Source organism: Gadus morhua, chromosome 18 (assembly GCF_902167405.1).
Source record: "Gadus morhua chromosome 18, gadMor3.0, whole genome shotgun sequence".
NCBI lineage: Eukaryota > Metazoa > Chordata > Actinopteri > Gadiformes > Gadidae > Gadus > Gadus morhua.
In genome coordinates this window covers 22,430,730-22,449,483 of record NC_044065.1, presented here as the reverse complement: position 1 = coordinate 22,449,483, position 18,754 = coordinate 22,430,730, and the positions used below count along the sequence as shown (strand labels likewise).

At 42.6% G+C, this 18,754-nt stretch overlaps 1 protein-coding gene across 1 annotated transcript in view; it reads left to right on the top strand.

Moving 5' to 3' along the window:
* LOC115530944 (glutamate receptor ionotropic, delta-1-like) overlaps positions 1 to 18,754 on the top strand; it is a 614,288-nt gene that overhangs the window by 574,914 nt on the left and 20,620 nt on the right. Inside the window, 1 exon segment of the mRNA XM_030339799.1 lies at positions 3,028 to 3,166. Within this exon segment, the coding sequence (XP_030195659.1) occupies positions 3,028 to 3,166 (139 nt within the window).

The window sequence follows — 18,754 nt, the reverse complement described above, 5'->3', positions numbered from 1 at the left end:
GCTACCAACATAAACAAGAGGAGTTAGGAAAGGAAATTAACTGTGAGTTTAAGTTCAGAAGGGGCAAACGTGTGGCTACACATAGCACTACAAAAGTCGTCAAGATTGAAAAAGAAAACAATATTTGTTGCACAGCTGAACGCTGTATCACATCATGAGCTGGCTGTTCTCAATTCACAACACGCATTCCATCAAATCTAGCCTACATCAGGCATTCTGACCAAAACTCATGCACTGCCCCCCCACAATTATTCCAGAATTCAAGCAAAGCAAGAATGACCAAAAGTCAATTTGTGTCAACAAGAGACTGACTCCTTTGTTTTCCTTGACAGCGGTCAATTATACTTAGCAATGGTGAATTATGAAACATAATTCACTGCCGGAAGTTGTGTAGAGCCCATGCAAGTGAACGGAGCGTTCCACGGCATTGAGAAGACCTGTGTAATATTCCATAATAATTCAACTCAATTTTGTGGTGGGTACACAATGAATCTTGACGAAAACTGGTGGGGACGCGTCCCCAGCGGAATCTAAACCTATGCTATTGGGTTTATCAATGCAAGTGAATCTATTTGCATGTGAGACTTGTTTGCGTTCATTGGAGTGTGTGTGTGTCTGTGTGTGTGAGAGAGAGAACCACTGGGTGAAATTTTGTACCTTTTGTGTGTGAGACTGAGTGAGCATCCCGATATCGCCCTATGAATATTTGTGTTGGCCCCCTCACCTCCCCCGGTCTGCCAGGTTGCTGGGGAGACGCACTTCTAGGTCTAATGATTCGTGATAAATTCTGGCCACGCATTCGCCCGTCTTTCCCGGCTCTGGCACTGTTCCCACCAACAACAAATAACTGTCCTTACGCTCTCTGCTGCTGCAGATAGATAGAGCAACTCGAGACCCAGTTCGTAGGGCAAATCCCTGTCCTTGTAATGCCCCTCAGTCTCCAAAACAGGAACTTAGGACTCTGAAGTCAAACGGCTCAGGAGGAAGAGTGGGTTGGCTGGAAGGTTGCTGGTTCGATCCTCGGCTCCTCCTAGCTGAATATCGAGGTGTCCCTGAGCACGATGCCTCACGTTGACCGCTCCTGACAAGATGGCTTTCGTCCTACGTGGAAAAACAATGTTTTGCAACACACATCAATTATCGCAGTCTGTTATATTTAGTGATAGGCGTGACGTGTTTACTTACACTGTGGTACGTGGATATAGTTTGCTTTGATAACATGACGGTATGAAGTCGTTGTTTTTTTGGAGGCTAGAAAACATGGATCTGTTGCGGAATCCATACACCCACTTAACATAAACCCCAATCAACGGTGCCATTCGCTAGCAAAACACACAAAAAGTGAAACTCAATTATGAACTAGAAAATGCATTTCCTGCAGAAAATGCAGTGAGTGCTGTAGTACAAAGTGAGGTTTTAATAAAGCCACATAAGACATAGAGAAACGTTAAATGGCTTAAATCAAGTGAAGAGATTTCAACAAAAGTTCAAAAGTCTAAATGGAGTAAACATGCACACCATTTAAGAAAATGTAAGTGGTTGGAAACAAATAAAGTGACAGCTGAATGAAAAGCGCGAAGCATTGCTAAAAATGCAGACATTTAAAAGGTCAAATGTATTGCCGTGCACTGCTGGTGTGTGTGTGTGCGTGTGTGCGTACGTGTGTGCGTGTGTGTGTGCGTGCGTGTGTGTGTGCGTGTGTGTGTGCGTGTGTGTGTGTGTGTGTGTGTGTGTGTGTGTGTGTGTGTGTGTGTGTGTGTGTGTGTGTGTGTGTGTGTGTGTGTGTGTGTGTGTGCGCGCGCGCGCGTGTGGGTGCATGAATGTCCTCACGCTCTGGCGTCAACGCAAACCAGTGAGAGCAACTGAAAACTATGCAGTTAAGAAACAAAAACTGGTAAAAGGTATAAAAGCTATTGAAATTTCGTTTAGATATTATTGAAGACACATATGTGTAGTTTTGTTCAATGGTTTGAACGAAGGTAAATTGTTTAAAAATGATTTCGTAACTTACGATGGGTTGAATTGTCAGACGTTGACCAGACGGCTTCAATGAAACCAACTGAAAACGTTTCCGGTACGAAACTAAAACTAGATTCTAAATAAAGTATAAATTATATCGAAATTCTGTTTTTGTAAATGTGTAGATCTGTTTAATTGTTTGCATGATGGTAAACGGTTGAAATTTGACCAAGTTATGATGTCTTAAGTTGTTTGTTGAAGGACAAAGCACATACTCTTAATTCGGCTGTGTGAGGTTGAGTTTTGCATCAATCTGTCTTTTCACTGGCTTGATTAACATTGGAAGATATTCACTTTCTGGTTGATATAAATAACTTATGATGCAACAATGTTGACTGTGATTTACAACCTTGTATTTATTGTATGTTATATAAACTTATTTAATTTAGATTCAGCTCGGACAACATTCCACCTGTGTGTGTGTGTGGGGGGGGGGGGGGGGGGATAGACGGAACTCAGAGGAGAAGCTAATTTCAAATCATGCTAGCTCTCCAGGATCGTAGATCCAAGCTTTAATGTAAGTCGCTTTGGATAGAGTGTCTGCCAAATGCCCTTAATGTAATGTGAATGTGATTCTGTAAACTTTTTTAGGTTGCTCAACCGCTCAGTGTCTGATATGAAAGGAAGTCTGTTTCTTACATCCTGGACACTATGCGTTATCCCCCCATGAACCTACTGGCCCAACAGCCTTTAATCAGATATCCTACTGTGTAGGGAAACCCTCTCACTACTGGTTTTGTTAGACTGTGGAGTCATTCGTTTAGTGGTCTTTATATTTTGTTCTTCACCCCTGCTACTGCAGTTATTATGTTAGTATGTTTATATGCCATCTGCATGAGTCCTTTCCATTCCACCCTTGTAATATTTTACATTTTATCATGTTATATTACATACCCTGGGCACATAGTGGGATGAAGTATAAAGTTGGTTCCCTCACCTGTTTCCTCTCCTACAATAAAAAAATCTCTCTCTGTCACTCTCTCCGTCTCTCTGTCTCTCTCTTTGCAGGGGGGGACAGCGTGGCGGGCTCGGTGGCGTTGAGGATCGTGATGGGCAGCTGGTGGCTGTTCACCCTCATCGTGTGTTCCTCCTACACTGCCAACCTGGCCGCCTACCTTACCGTGTCGCGCATGGACCACGCCATACGGTCAGCACACCTTCCACACCACGCCTCACCAACACGCCGTGGTTGTGCCCCTCATCCACAGCCACTTACAGTGATAACAGATCCCATATCATACTTTTTTAGGGTTAATAATTGCATTTGGGGGTTACACTTGAATAGGGTTACATGCCTGTATGTTAGATTTACCCTTTATTATTCTCACACTGTATTATTTCTACAAAACAAACTCAGCGTCTTTCAGAAATGTTCTGTTTTGTATCTTGTCACTTTAAGCCCCCCCTCCCGAGTAGCCCAGTCTGCTGTGATTGGACAGCACATCCACTCTGTTGTGATTGGTCGAACCCTTTGCGGCTGTGTCAGCAAATTCACTTCATCGAGAAGTTGTGAAGATTGCGGGTAGCCGGGAGGCAGGACTGCTGCACTTCAGCACTGCCCACTGCACATTCTACACTGTTAACGAAGTGAAGTTTGAGCGCAGTTTCACACACTTATTTAGGGGCATTCTCGGTGGAAGCGAATTCTCCCCCTGGCTCAGACTTTGATTTCTCTAGTCAAGCAGACCTAGAAAATGTATACATACGTCATATAACTAATGCAAAGGGAGGGGTTGAAAAGCATGATATCACCCCTTTAAGGTAAAATGTCACTGAGCATACATCACAAGGTTCTACCGGTCAGGGGGCATACATGTGGACTGGATTCAATACCCTTTTGACTGGGAGTCGAACACTGTAGCCTTGATTGGATTCAGTGTATATGTGGTGTGTGTCTTAGGGCGCACTCACTCTAGTGGCGCATTTCCACCGGAGGGTTCGGTTCGGTTCGTCTCAGTCCGGTAGGGAGTGGGCGGTATAACCCAGCTCAGTTCCGAGGTCGCGTTTCCACCGCCGACAGTACCCTTATGGTAGGCCGGATGTCGATCGCCGCGGCAGCTACGTAAACATCGTGACATTGTGACATCATAGCACACATAGCATAGCATCATAGCAGCACGATACAGTTTAGCCTGCTCAATAAAAACAATAGGCATAATGGTGCGTTTCAGTATTCTCTGCGAACCGACTCGGATCTCGGATCTGACGCCACGCCCACACTTAAAGCGTTTTATTATTTCGCTCTGTCGTTGGAGGAAATCATGGACGCCACCCGAAAAGCTATTGTTGCGGTAGCATTGGCAGAGTACCATGCGCTCCAAAATAGGTAGGCTACAGGCCATAGGCAGAGACACTGACGCAGTAAGGTATTGCAGTAATACGAGTGATTGAAATTGCCATTTAAACCACCAAAGCGGTCCAAGCACAATGAAAACAGTTCATGCTTCAAGTCACACTGGGCGCAGCCATCTTGAATTCTGTCTCGGAATTTTGCTCGGTCACTACTGAGTTCAACCGAGATGGCGAGTTCTCCGTCCGAGGAAAAGGGGCGTTTTCGTGCGTGTTGCTAGGCAACGTCCTCGGACCTCCGAGACGGATGGATGATAAAACGCAGCATAAATAAAAAAAAAAAAAATAATAATAATAATAATAAATAAAATAAAAATAAAATATTTTTTTTGTTTGTTTTTATCCCCATGTCGCTCGGAAGTGACGATTCTGTCGACCAGCCTACGCATAGCATGCACGTACACTCACAGCCAGCCACAACAACGACGAACAAGCTGTAGAGTGGTCTGCAGAATAAAGAGCCTGTGTAACATTGTATCTTAAGAATTCTATAAACTCTACGTCACAAACTCTACGTACTACTACTCCCGGAAGGTTAGAGACACACTTGCCACGGTAATTACAATTAGGGCATTTGACAGACGCTTTTATCCAAAGCGACTTACACACATTGACACACCGATGGCAGAGTCAACCATGCAATGCGACAGCCTGCTCGTCAGGAGCAGTTTAGGCTTAAGTGTCTTGCTCAGGGACACTTAACACTCAGCTAGGGGGAGCTGGGGATTGAACTAGCAACCTTTCGGTTACAGGACAACTGTTCTACATCCTGAGCAAAGCCGACCCCCGTAAACTGCTAGGCTTGCCAGTTATTGGAAACTATGCAATATTGAATGAAACGGAACCCCCCTCTATAGGCTTGTATACAACAACCAGTGTTTCCCCTACCATTGTTCAGGCCTGGCGGGCCGCCAGGCCAACGAGCGCCCCCGCCAGGCCAACAACCGGCCAAAAAATGAAAAGAAATGAAAAAGAGAAAAAAATGAAAAAATGAAAAAAAAAAAAAACTTTTTTTTTTAAAATTATTATTATTATTAGCCATAATATCATAACCATCCAAGCTCACCACCAGCTATCTCAATATGTATTGGTGCTTTATGCTCCTGTACATGAAATTAGTTTATATTAAATCAACTTTGTTTTTAGAAAAACACTGTTTATTCTCCGGCAGAAGAACTATACCATGAACCGATCGCGTAAATGCGACGTCTGATTGGTTCAGCCCGCCGTTACCATGGACATTTTTACCGCCCCCGCGAAACACTAGCCTCGTTCTTTATATGTCCATAACTTAACCAACTTGTGATGGCTAAGCAAGTGTTTTATTTGGAAATAACCAACAAATACTCTAGCATCCCGTGAAAAATGTATAACAAATCACACCATCAGCTCTTACCACCGGGCCTAAAAAAAATTCTAGGGGAAACACTGACAACCATGGCGTCCCGACATTATTATTTTTGTGTGATACTGCACGTAGAGAAAGGAAGGAGCTGTTGACAAAAGTCCACAAAAGATTTAAGACGCCAAGCTCTGAGACTTTGCTGTCTAACGCAAGTAGAGTCTCTGATGAGACTACTTCGCCTACAGCTCTTCTAACGGTGAGTAGGCTAGGAACAGAGTTTTATGTGCGTGCAGTCAGTCAACACCCGCCATGGTGTGTGTATTGTGCGTGTGTGTGCGCGTGGTCAATCAGCACCCGCCGTGGTGTGTGTGTTTGTGCGTGTGTGTGTGTTGTGTCGTGTAAAGTGTTTTAAGAGTGGTTGGCTGCTTTTTTAGGTGCGCACTACTGCCCTCTCTCCAGCATAAAGCCTTTCTACACTGCCAAGCCAGTTCGGTCGAGGCTTGACACGCCCGGCGATTTCACCGTCTGGTCTGTTCCTGAATCCTCAAACGCCAGACTTCTGAGTCGAAAGTCGAAGATTTCCCAGCTTTCCTGCGGCATTTCTCGAAGGCACTCCCCCATTTTGTTTTCATCTTTCAAAAATCTGAGAGTAGACCGTTAGCAGTAGGGATGTCCGATATTGGCTTTTTTGCCGATATCCGATATGCGATATTGTCCAACTCTAAATTTTCGATTCCGATATCAGCCGATACCGATGTCGATATTTGGGTTATTTTTCCTCAAACCTAATTTAGGTAACATTACATATCTCCTGTTGTGGAATTAACACAACATGCTTAATGTTATTGTGATGCCCCACGGGATGCATTCTTGAATGCAACAAGGCTTTCCAAATGTTAACATTGTCTGTGCAAAATAAGAAAAATACTTCAACTTAATTTAAGGGAAAAGTGCCATGTTTATTTTTATTTTTTTAATGGTCTCAGACAACAGTTTGGATTACACTCTCCCTGAGATAATCTTGACAATGCCCACAACAAATAGGGCAAACTTGACTTCACAAATGATAAAACATTGTACCTGAACAACTATGTGCAACATAGCAGTATGTTTCTTTAACTAAAACTCAATAACCTTAATTGAATAAATGCACAAATATGAGTCAATTACAATGTGCACTGTACTGCACAATTTTGAAAACATTTATTTGAGCTATAAAAAAAAAAAAAAAAAAAAATCGGTTTTAATGCAAAAAAAATCCGATACCGATATTGACCGATATTACATTTTTATGCTAATATCAGGCCGATAATATCGGTGGGCCGATAATATCGGACATCTCTAGTTAGCAGTGATGACGCTCCCAACCGAATGGCTGCGCCCGTAAAGAGATTTTGAACAAATTTTGTTTAATGTAATTGAGTAAAGAGTAGAATTCTAAATCAAATATTTAAAAAAATTAAAAAAGCAACGTGAAAAGTACTCGTTACCCGAAAACACACACACACACACACTTGGACTGACACCACTCTCCAGCTGGAGATTTGGAGCCTAGTATACTAAGAGAAATTAGGAAGAAATGGAACTTCTCCAGAACATCCTATACCAGCCACTTACTCCCTAAACACTCACACCACTCCTTCTACACTCACAACATGGAGGATATTTTAGCAAGTCAACAGTATAAAAAACAATCCATTCAAAGGTCCGGCTTCCTTAAACTCATTGATCACACCTTCTGTCTCAATATATAGTAAGCTAAAGAAGCAGCCTAAAGCGACCGTTAAATCAGCTCCCTGACGAGGACCCTTTAGTGATCCCTAAACAGGAATCGTTAATCGATTTTTTTTCATTGTCTTGTGGCCATTGTCTTTAATGACGCTAAAGTAGCTTAGCTGTCCCAAAATATCACTTAACGCTGCTGGTAGATGCACGACAATACAGTGAGCGAGCAACAGGAAGCAGGATGAGGGGAATAGTTTTGGAATTCAGCCCCATAAATAACATTCAGGTTCAAGATGCACCAGCAGATTCAACTCACTTTGATTATAGTGTGTTGATTATTATGGATAGTTAACCGTAGAAACCAACCGTAAGAGTGGTAGGAGGAAATACCAGCGTTTGTTGTACTGGGTATCGCACACACGCACACGCACAAACTTTCCAACCAGAAGTGATTAAATTGATGAGTTCTTCTAGGGATCTAGTACACTTGGGAATGAGCTCAAGTGTGTGGTTTTGTTTCATAGCAAAAAAGGCCCTAAAGGACACTAGCGTGCTAGCCCCACCGGATTCTAGCCCCACCGGAGGAGATTTCATCCCTCCCTGAGAGGTCATACAAAGATTTCAGAAACACCCCATGAATGGGAGCCTAGAATGACTTGTGAAACAGATAGAGACGGTTGGTTTCTTTATATGAATCAGGGCATTAGGCTCTGATAAAATTGGAGGGCTCTCGCCCTACAGGAAAGGCTTATTCCGCATCGTCGAATTCTCCATTGAAACACATGAGAAACACCAACCGTGGCTAGAAATAAATCAAAATTCACTGTAGTACAAATGGGAATAAAGCAGCGGTCAGTTAATAGTTCCCCACTTTTGGTGGGATGGTGAAGGAAATGCATGAGATGGAAATTCACGTGTGTAGACACAGCTGGTCTATGGACAAGTTGTTCAAGTCAAAAGGTCAAAAGGAGCGAGCACCACTTACCTTATGGGATAAAAAGGGTTTATAACTTGTCTTTATGAAAGAGAGAGGCCTGATTCGAAGATATGCATGTTGGATGGGTATTAGTCTCCCTATTGATTGTTGCAGTATACATCTAGGCCCTCTTTCATACATAGGACACCACCACCACTGGGGCGTAGCAACAATTCTCCATATCCATAAGGGGATGGGGGAGGGGGTGCTTGTGGACAGTAGGGGTACACCAGACATAAATAGGGAGCTTGCAATGAGAATTTCGCTCAAATCAGATATGGTTACAAGTGTGCTGTGGTTTGCACTTTACACGGAACTCGTCTTGTGTATCTTCCACAAAAATATGTTACAGAAAATGAAATAATGGCCATAGATCGTAATCATGCGCATATAGATATATACGATTACTGTGGGAGGGGGGGATTCAGAACACAAATTAGGAACATTGCCCCACATGTTTGTAAAATATGTCGTTATAACAGAATATAGCCTACCCAGATAGTGGATAGTCCCTCAAAACCCCCAAATAAGCATTAAAAAACGCCACTAGCAGTTTAAATACATTCACTGAATGAAGATAATCACAATACATTTTAATGCCGAATCTATATTAGAATATTGCATTTTCCACTGAGAATATGTCAGCCTTGTCTTGTTTGTTTTTACATTACGTGGACGAAGGCCTATAGAAAAGAATAGGCCAAAGAAACCTAGGCATGTCAGATTTTACGAGGCATTATAGTAAAACTACTACGTTTATCTCTGTTGACCAACGTGGTTTTACGCCATTTCGGTGTGTGACTGTGATGCAAATAGAGACCGACTGCAATGAAAATGACTGCATTGCGTAAATCTCAGTTGGGGCATAAACTGATCATGAAGTCCGGGCCGTAATTAATTTCAACCAAAATAAATGATCCCCTAACTAACCAAACCAGGATTAAAATATGGATTTCTGACAGCTTCCCAAAGCATCTCTGACGGATATAGCAACATTAATAATCATTTCCACAGGTTCATTATAACACAGTTATAATGTGTCTTTATTCATCATCCTCTCACACTGGTAATCAGGGTGAGCTTAACTCACAAACAGGTTCTCTCTCTCTCTCTCTCTCTCTCTCTCTCTCTCTCTCTCTCTCTCTCTCTCTCTCTCTCTCTCTCTCTCTCTCTCTCACACACACAACCACACCCCCCCCATACAAACATAAACCATGTTTAACCGTCCTTCAACACTGCCAGTTGTTTGTTTGATCAATGATCCAGCGAGATTTACCCTCCGCCCTGACCACCTCACCCTCCCCCACCCTCCATCAAACATCCAAACTCATATCCACTGCGTGAGACCCCACCGTTGCCACGGAAACTGGGGATGAGTCAGCTGAGTTGAAAACAACAAGTTAACAGAGTAGCCACGTCATGGTGAGCTGGCTTGAATCCGATTGGTTGTTTGTTTTTCAACCCTCTCTAGAGCAACTCATACTTTGTACTTAACACTCATTTGTCATCATTACCTTAAAACGTAATACAATGAATATTGCGAAAGAATAATTGATGTCAAGAAGTTTAATTTATGTTTATTTTTCTTTATTTTTTATCCAGTCAATAGTATCATTAAGAAAGGCTTGAAGGGCATAGAGATCATTCATAATGTCACAATTTATCATTAGAAATTTTATTTAAATCATGTTCAAATGTTCCAGTGTGAAGGAGAACTATATCATTCTTTTTCACGTTGTTATTTAATAATATAATCACACTTAAATTGCCCAAAGAGCCTACGATACCCTATGCTGTCAAACTTGGGGACAAATTATAAAGTTACTATTATTCCAAAAATTAAAATGTCAACAGAAAATCCCCCAAAAATTGTCATGCACCACCTGGGCCAAGACAAATCCCTTGTGTGTGACTGGGCAGTAAATCAGTTTCTGTTTCTGATTCTGTCTTTGATTCTGATTCTTATAATATATGGACAATTGAATTAGCTGTCAAGCGGGGGTCACCGACAACAAACCATTGACACCAAACGTGTACTATATTTGTAGCTGTAAATATAGTTATATTTAGTTCTGCCAGACAGTAGTCAGAGTCAGGAACATTCAAAGTGGTTAATATCCCATAACTCTGTCAACTGTTTGACAGAGTTATGGGATATTAACCACTTTGAATGTTCCTTTTGTTCTTGGGTTCTTTGGTAACGAAGGGAACATTAACATACTGCTGAGCTTCAAAGGCCATATTGTATATTGTAAAGAGGCATCAATAATAGTGCGGAAGTTAAAATGATTAAACGATGAGCTCACTTATTTTTAAGGTTATATCGTTAACAGTTAACTGCATTATGATACAAGGTTCCTGGAGGATCCTCAAGAATAAGACGCACACATTCACCAGTCTATTTTTTTAAATTAATCATTTCAACATGTGAAAATCGAAATAGCTTTGAGTGTAGCTACAAATCATGCCACTTGGCTGCTAAGGGAGAGACCTAATTAGCTAGGAATGACACAACAAATACAAATAGAGTATAAACTTGATACAATAAAGTTATTTACTACTCGTTCTGGAAGAACATTGTCTGTGTATTTATAATGCAACAATAATTACATCTTGAGTTCAGCCTGCTTATTGCTTTCAAAAACACATTGAAGTGTAAAGCGATGGTATGGTAATTATGTAATGTTAATAAAGTATACATTCCCAAGAGCATTAAGTAGTTATTCCCTTATTTGTTCCAAATAAGAGAATGTGACAATCGGTTTTATTTTAAGGAGCTCTTCAGTTTTAAATTACCGTTGCTTTGACACACGGTGTTGGAAGACACCCTTATTTCATGTACAATGGTATGAATCAACATGTTGCGGTGCAGAGCTCAGATCTTGATGGGCAGATTAAGTATCACGACAACAAGGTGATGTGAAGGTTTAGGCTCCTCAGCGCTCTGGGCTTTGATTGCATAGATGAAATGAATCATGACGCTATGAGGGTTCAGGACAGGACAAGTGAAGAGGGCAGGCAATTGCACGTGCAAAGGCATGTGCAAACAAGCACACACATAGGATGCAATCTGAGCCACATCAGCAACAATGTAATCTGTATTCTCTGCGATTGACAATTTTGTTTGTGCCTTTTGGTCATTCACTTGCACAAAAAAAAACGTTTCTTTCCAGCCAAAATCATTATATCAAGAAGGAAAACAATGGTATTGTTGTACACAGAGGAGTGCTGTCTTGACCTACTTGCCTCCATTTTGTATAGTTATAATGACAGTAAAGGGCTTGTAAAAACTGATTCAAAGCCCTGAGAGTAGATGCATATGAATACGAATCGGGTCCATTTACTAAACATACCTGTGGTTGGGATGAGGAAAGGCGACCCAACATGAAATGACCTCAAATGTATGAACTTGGAGAATAACTAAGATAGAATATTGACTGAAACTGTGTTGTTATGAAGTCCTGGACCTTCAGATTCTTAGTAGAGAGCTGCAAGGTTCATCTTGTACATCCTTGAGATCTTTGCTATCTTAAGTAAGACAATAGTCTGTTTTAGGTCAGAGGTTATTCTCAGTGCAGCATCATCTGACAACAGACCGTTCTCACCTGTTGCAATGTTGCAACCATCCCCACTGGAACAACCCAAATACTGTTCATCCCCATTTGAACTGCCAAAAACACATAACGTTTGATCCTGATTGGAGTGACAGATCAGACAACCTTTATTCTATTTTTACTATAGTTTTCCTAAATATACATTTACACTTTGGGGTCCTCTTCCAAACAGCCCTCTGGACGTTACTACAGCACTGACTGGGCAGCCTGGTTTCTATTTCCAAATAAGACGATGGACACTTCTGCCTCAATGATGGAAATCAACGTTCTTAGGTCCCTGAACTCATAGGTCTGCTGAGTGCAGAATAGGGCCAGGCCCGTCGCGTGGTTAGGGTGTGTCATCCTTGATTAGGATGCTTCACCTCATTAATGACATGACATCACTGTAAGGCCCTCTTATCAGTTTGAACAAAATTGGACTCTAAAGGACTAAGTAGTACACATTTCAAAAGCTTTACAAGGACTCCAAAAGTTCTGGAAAAGTACGGTTCCATACTTGATATGCACAGGATGACTGGTCAGTGACTTCCTATTTATTACTCATCCGCTCTGGGGAATTAAGCAGATGACTACACCCACTGACTTCCCTTTTTCCATTTTTCTTAAATCCTCTTTTCATTTATTTTAATCTCCCGCTGCGTTTTCGACTCAAATTTAATGAAACGGTACGACGGAAACCCTTCTGATCTTTTATACACTGACATCACTTTATTGAATCAAATTCTTATCAATTACTTTACTCAAACATCAGGATTGATGTGACGGTTTCAAGAGCTGCGATTATTTCAGGACAATCTGAGGGCCTTCTCTTCATAGTAATGATGGCTAGTCCAGACACACCGTTTTCCTCACTATGATACATTTGAAACTTGTGAAGGTTTAGCTTTGGAAAAACAGAACGCTACTTGTGTTTACATTTAAACTTAATTATAAAGTGTTCTGATGCACTGGATATGAAGGACAAATCGAGGATGAGAATCACAACAGCAATCTTGAACTCACCATTTTTTGAGGTTGAAGTAAACTGAAGTAAACAGCAGCAACAATGCAAGATAAAGTAAATAAAGATAAGTAGGCTACAACAAAAAAGTAAGTAAGTCAAAGTAAGTAAAAATAAAGAGCATTAACTGTCACAAGTAACTGTCATCAGGCTGATTTGAACATCTACCTGGTGAATGAGGACACTCTCTTGTCTGTCACCTGGTGGGTAGGACGGCTGGCACTCTGAGGGGCTCTGATCCCCTCATAGTAACCAATACATTCGCCAGCATACTCATACAGGGAATGCAAGCAGCAGCAGCTGGTTCTACTAATGTTTCATATCTCAACCTGGTGCTGGAATTATCCGATATGAAGGAATTAACATTCTTAAGCACCGCTGGGACCTCCCTCCACCATATGTCTCCATCCAACACCCTCAGCTGGTCGATAGCGCACAGGTTTTGTCTCTCTGCAACGATGGGTCCCTAAAGCGGGAAATCTGTCATATTTAGAGGGAAGCTTAGCTCAGTTTAAGAGCCATTATAGTTATTTGCATTGTTTTTCTTCAGGGAAGCTTCGCTGCTTTCCTTTACTTAGGTACAGTAAACTATAATAGTAAGGTAATAGTTTACATTTACATTTAGGGCCTTAAGCAGACGCTTTTATCCAAATATAAAATTACCATTAGTATATTTGTCAGAAGAAAGAAACACCAATATATCGCTGTCGGTACAGTAAGGCCAACCCTAACATGTTCATGGACAAGTGCTAAGCACTAACAACTGTTAGGTTAAACCAGTGGTGTAGTCTATTTTATTGTAGTGGGTATACTGTGATGATTCCCTCCCAGCCTCGTACAAACCCGTCCCACCGGTACGTGTTCGTGTGTGGCGCTTATGGGGTGTCGCACCACACTCACCAACGCAGGGGTCTACATCCCGCTGATTTAAGAGTATAACGATTATCAACAATCATGGAAAGCTGAATAGGTTTATCAGTTTTAATAACAGTATGAACAAATAGAACACAAAAATGACAAGTTGTCCTTTGTATATCTATAGTAGCAATAGCACATGCTAAACAAGGACATAATCTGCTCAAAAGGATTGAATGAACTGTTTACAACCATGGCTAACCAGTGCATGAGAAGGAGATGAAAGGAGACTTATGTTTCACTCTTTCAATTGCTCTAATTTTAGCTCTTACTGTTGTTATCTTACATACCTTACAGTAATTGAATTGTGTAAAAGTGTGAAATTACTGCACCTTAAAAATGACCATGAATTAGCTATACTCTCATTTGCTTAGTGATTAACATTATGAATTAAAATTGTGCATACCAACTGCATGTTGGCTGACATTTACCTAACTTTCTTTCCCTCCACTCTAACCAGGGATGCCTGTTTTTAAATTCCCTAGCCTGACACCCAGTCCGAAAGGCTGGCCAGGGGTTCTCATCTAAAAGTAAAAAGGAGATGTACAGTGGGATTAAAACATTGTCTTCTGTTGACTTTGTGGTTTACACATTAATATGGGAGGACTGGACACATACACACACACACACACTTTTCTGTTGTGTCTTTGCTAGTCTCCGTAGCTCTGATAGTGGCATCTGCTGCTGCAGGGTCAATTTAAGCGGCAGCAGTAGATTTTGGGCCAGGCTTAAAGGTCCCATGACATGAAAATCTCACTTTATGAGGTTTTCTAACATAAATATGAGTTCCCCTAGCCTGCCTATGGTCCCCCAGTGGCTAAAACTTGCGTTTGGTGTAAAACGAGCACTAGCTATTCTGCTCGCCTTTGAAAAAACGGAGGCTCAAGTGCGCTGATTTGGAATGTCTGTATTTAGGACGTCACCAAGAATCTCAGCTCCTCCCCTTACTCTGCCTGGCCCGCCCAGAGACGTTGGCCCGCCAATGAGACTCGACCGTGCTAGCGCCACATGTGTGTGTGTGAATGCACACACTGTAACGCAAGTGTTTCTTGTCGGTTCTTTGACGTGTCTTGTATTTCCACAACGAGACTGTTGTGGGGGTTATCTGAGCCATGGTTGAGAAGGAATTGGGGGAAAGGAACTTTGGCTTTGACTCGCTGAAGTACATGAACTGCGACATGCCGCCGGTTGCCGCGAGGCACCATCGCCCGGCAGCAGGCAGCCGGCAGCGTGCGGTTCAGTCGACTTCAGGTTGATGTGAAAGTGGAAGAACCAGAGACGTTGCAGAACCCGACAAAGTCGTTTGTGATTCATAATATCGTCTGGAGGCGCACACAACTTTTGGCCGTGATAATATGTATTATATGATATAGATATATATGCATTATATGATATTATTTAGATATAGAGCTCCAGGACTGTAACGCAAGTGTTGTACACTTCCTTGTTATTTGGATAACCGTTCTGCTTTTGGTGTTATGGCGCATAACACGTCGGACTCTCGTCTCTGGTATTTCTACAACGAGACACATCATCGTATTGGGGGTTATCTCAGCCAAGGTTGAGAATGAATTGGGGGGAAGGAACTTGGGCTTTGACTCCTTCAAGAACATGAACCACGACAAGGAGGAGAAAGGGATCGTTGCCGGGCAGCGCTCAGTGGGGCTCAAGCGGGAGACATTCGCCGCCAACAATCCCTTTCTCCTCCATGTCGTGGTTCATGTTCTTGAGGGAGTCAAAGCCAAAGTTCCTTCCCCCCCCCAATTCCTTCTCAACCATGGCTCAGATAACCCCCACAACAGTCTTGTTGTGGAAATACAAGACAAGTCAAAGAACCGACAAGAAACACTTGCGTCACAGTGTCTACTTCACATTGATGTGGACGTTGAAGAACCAGGAACGTTTGAGATTCATAATATCGGCTCACACAGCTTTTGGCCGTGATAATATATATTATATGATATAGATATCTGTGTAGGCTATATGATAATATTTAGATATAGTGCTCCAGGACTCCCGTGTGTTCTAGAATATTTACAGAACACGGCTAAAGGCTGTGTGCGCCTCGCCATTGCGATACATCCACTGTAAACAGAGCGCATGGTACCGTGGCTGCAAACTGCTCAGGGCCACACCCCCACCCTCCTCCTTGACCCGCCTCGCTCCTCCTCATTTGCATTATAGCTACAGACACCAAAACAGCACATTTGGGGGAAGCTCAATGTGCGACTGGCTCGGAGTGGCTGTAACTCTGCACCACGGCTGAATTTCGGGAACGTCTTTGAATACTGTGTTAGTTGCCCACTAATACCTATATTAAAGAGTACAAAAAATAGCATGTCATGGGACCTTTAAAACTAACTAAAACCCTGAAATAGTGTAGTTTGCTTTTCATATAATATTGAATGTTATTGTAGCAGGTAGCCTGGGACTCTTTAATTATTTGTGTTGTGTTTTTTATCGTTTTATCCAGTTGTTTTAACTGTTATGCCAATTGTTCCCGCGTTTAACTTTCAATCTGTGTGGGTTGCTAATCACAGTGCAAGAAGGAGGGGCTCGGCCCGCAAACTAACATGCAGAGATGCAGGGGCAGCTTCGCGCTTTGTAACAGACAGGGCAGAGCGCGAGCGCGCAGGGGGAATTTTATGAATGGTGATTGTAGGAGATAACTTCCCCTGCTAAAAGTGTTTTATTGCAGTTATACCCAACCGGTATTTGCGAAAAATAAACAGAAGTGAAAGATCTGTCACAAGACGATTAATACTTATCCGTTCACATTTTTAATCGGGTATACGCAAATCCTGGTGCGTTCCTAATGTGTATACAGCGTATACCTGCGTATCACGTAGACTACACCACTGGGTTAACCCATTCCCAGTATTTAGCATCGGTTACTTTGGCGGTAGCAGTAGCAGAGGCGATTTCTCAACAAATGGTCTGACTGACCTCCATACTGTTCTGCCAGTTTACTCTGTAATCACAGATGTCATATTTCAATCCGGTATGAAGCGATTTCGTCCTCATGCGCAAACATTCAGACATTTCTTGTTCTACACAACGAAATTCAATCCATAGCCTTTCAATTGGGATATTTTCTTCAACTTCAGAAGAGGTATGCGCAGATAGTACAGAGCACCCTCTAATTATGTTAGTGTCAAAATAACAAATACATCAAAGGATAGATGTAGTGTATTAGGGATACTCTGATTTTCCCGTTTACAGCAGACCTGCTCAAAAACATTTCATGCTCATGAAGATTAATCTATTGAATCTTATCCCAGAGCACGATTGTCCGACAATATTTGTACTGCATAGAACGAAATGTAAACCTATGCATTTTGTGTCCGTGTCACTATAAAATCTGTCCATTCCTTCCACAGATCCTTTCCTCTCCTTCCATTCCTTTAGAAGGTTGATGTGGTATACCTGGGATGCCTCTCCTTTGTCCGGAAAAGAGATCTCATGAGTGACAGGTCCAACTTGTCTAGCAATGGAGTAAGGACCTTGCCATTGGGCTAGCAACTTATTGCTGGAGGTTGGAAGCAAGAGCATGACCTTTTGACCTGGCTGTAGCACCCTGAGTCGTGCTTTTTGGTCATACCAGGTCTTCTGCTTCAGTTTGGGCCCTTTCAAAGGACAGACTGCGGCCCAATGCCCTGGCTGTTAACAGGGGTAGCAGATGAGATCCTTCACTGGACCTGGTCTCGAGAATCCTTTCTCCCCAAAGTTGCCTGGAACACTCACGGGACCACTGGCTCTGTGCCCACCTCCTTTGTGAGACACGTCAGCTGCCCCTTGGGCTGCTACTCGGGTATTCTGTTGCCTTGGCATTCTGAGACCTTGCAAGCATTCAAGTACTGGCCTGCAAGCTTATCCGAAGTAAGTCCATCTTCTGGCTCGTGTTCCTTGACCCAGGTCTTCATTACGTTGGGAAGCATGCGCAACATTTGCTCAAGAATGACAAGCTCGACGATGTCATCTTTGAACCGCTGCTCTGGCTTGATCCATCTTCTGTAGAGTCCTTTGAGTCTGTTATAAGTCTCCTTGCGAGATTCACCAGGAGGAATGTAGGTTGACCGGAACTGAAGTCTTTACGTCTGCAAGGAGTGCCTCTTTAAGGCTAGGGTAGACGTTGGAGTCGTCTTCCTCCATCGCGGAGTAGGCATCCAGGGCTTTACCTGTCAAGAGAGGAATGAGCCGACAAGCCCACAAGGCCAGCCCCAGGTGCGAGCAATCCGCTCAAAGCACACAAGAAAATTCTCAATGTCCTCTCCCTCTTGCAAAGGAAGTATCTTTGGACCTGGACGCAGAGGGTTGTTGGAAGAACCTCTGGACGGAGACGGAGGAGGATTTGGTGTTGAAGCTTGAGATCTGGGAGTGGCTTTGGGCGTCTGCACACAAAGACTACCATCAGAAGGAAGGTTAAGAGGAGGGTTAGCATTTTGGCTAACAGGTGAGGTGGTTATGTTAGGCACTGTAATGGCAGTTTTTAACTGCTGAATTTCACGGACCAATACACCCTCCCTACGTTGCTGGCCAATCAAAACGTTTTTGAACATGTCAACCAGTGTAGGTTCACCTGGCATTGTTGTAGGCCTCGTGGCACAGCAGACCACCTAGCCTTTCAAGAACCCTTTTTGTTCCGCTTAGGCCTAGCCCCCAAGTTCTCATAACCTTGACCATCTTTTTCAGACTCCTCGGTGTTCCATCCAAATCCTTCACCATGGCCCTCGGATTGGCCACCTCTTCAGCCTCCTCTGTAATTGCTAGCACTGACACTTAGGATCGTAACCCACTTCTCGCTCTGCCAG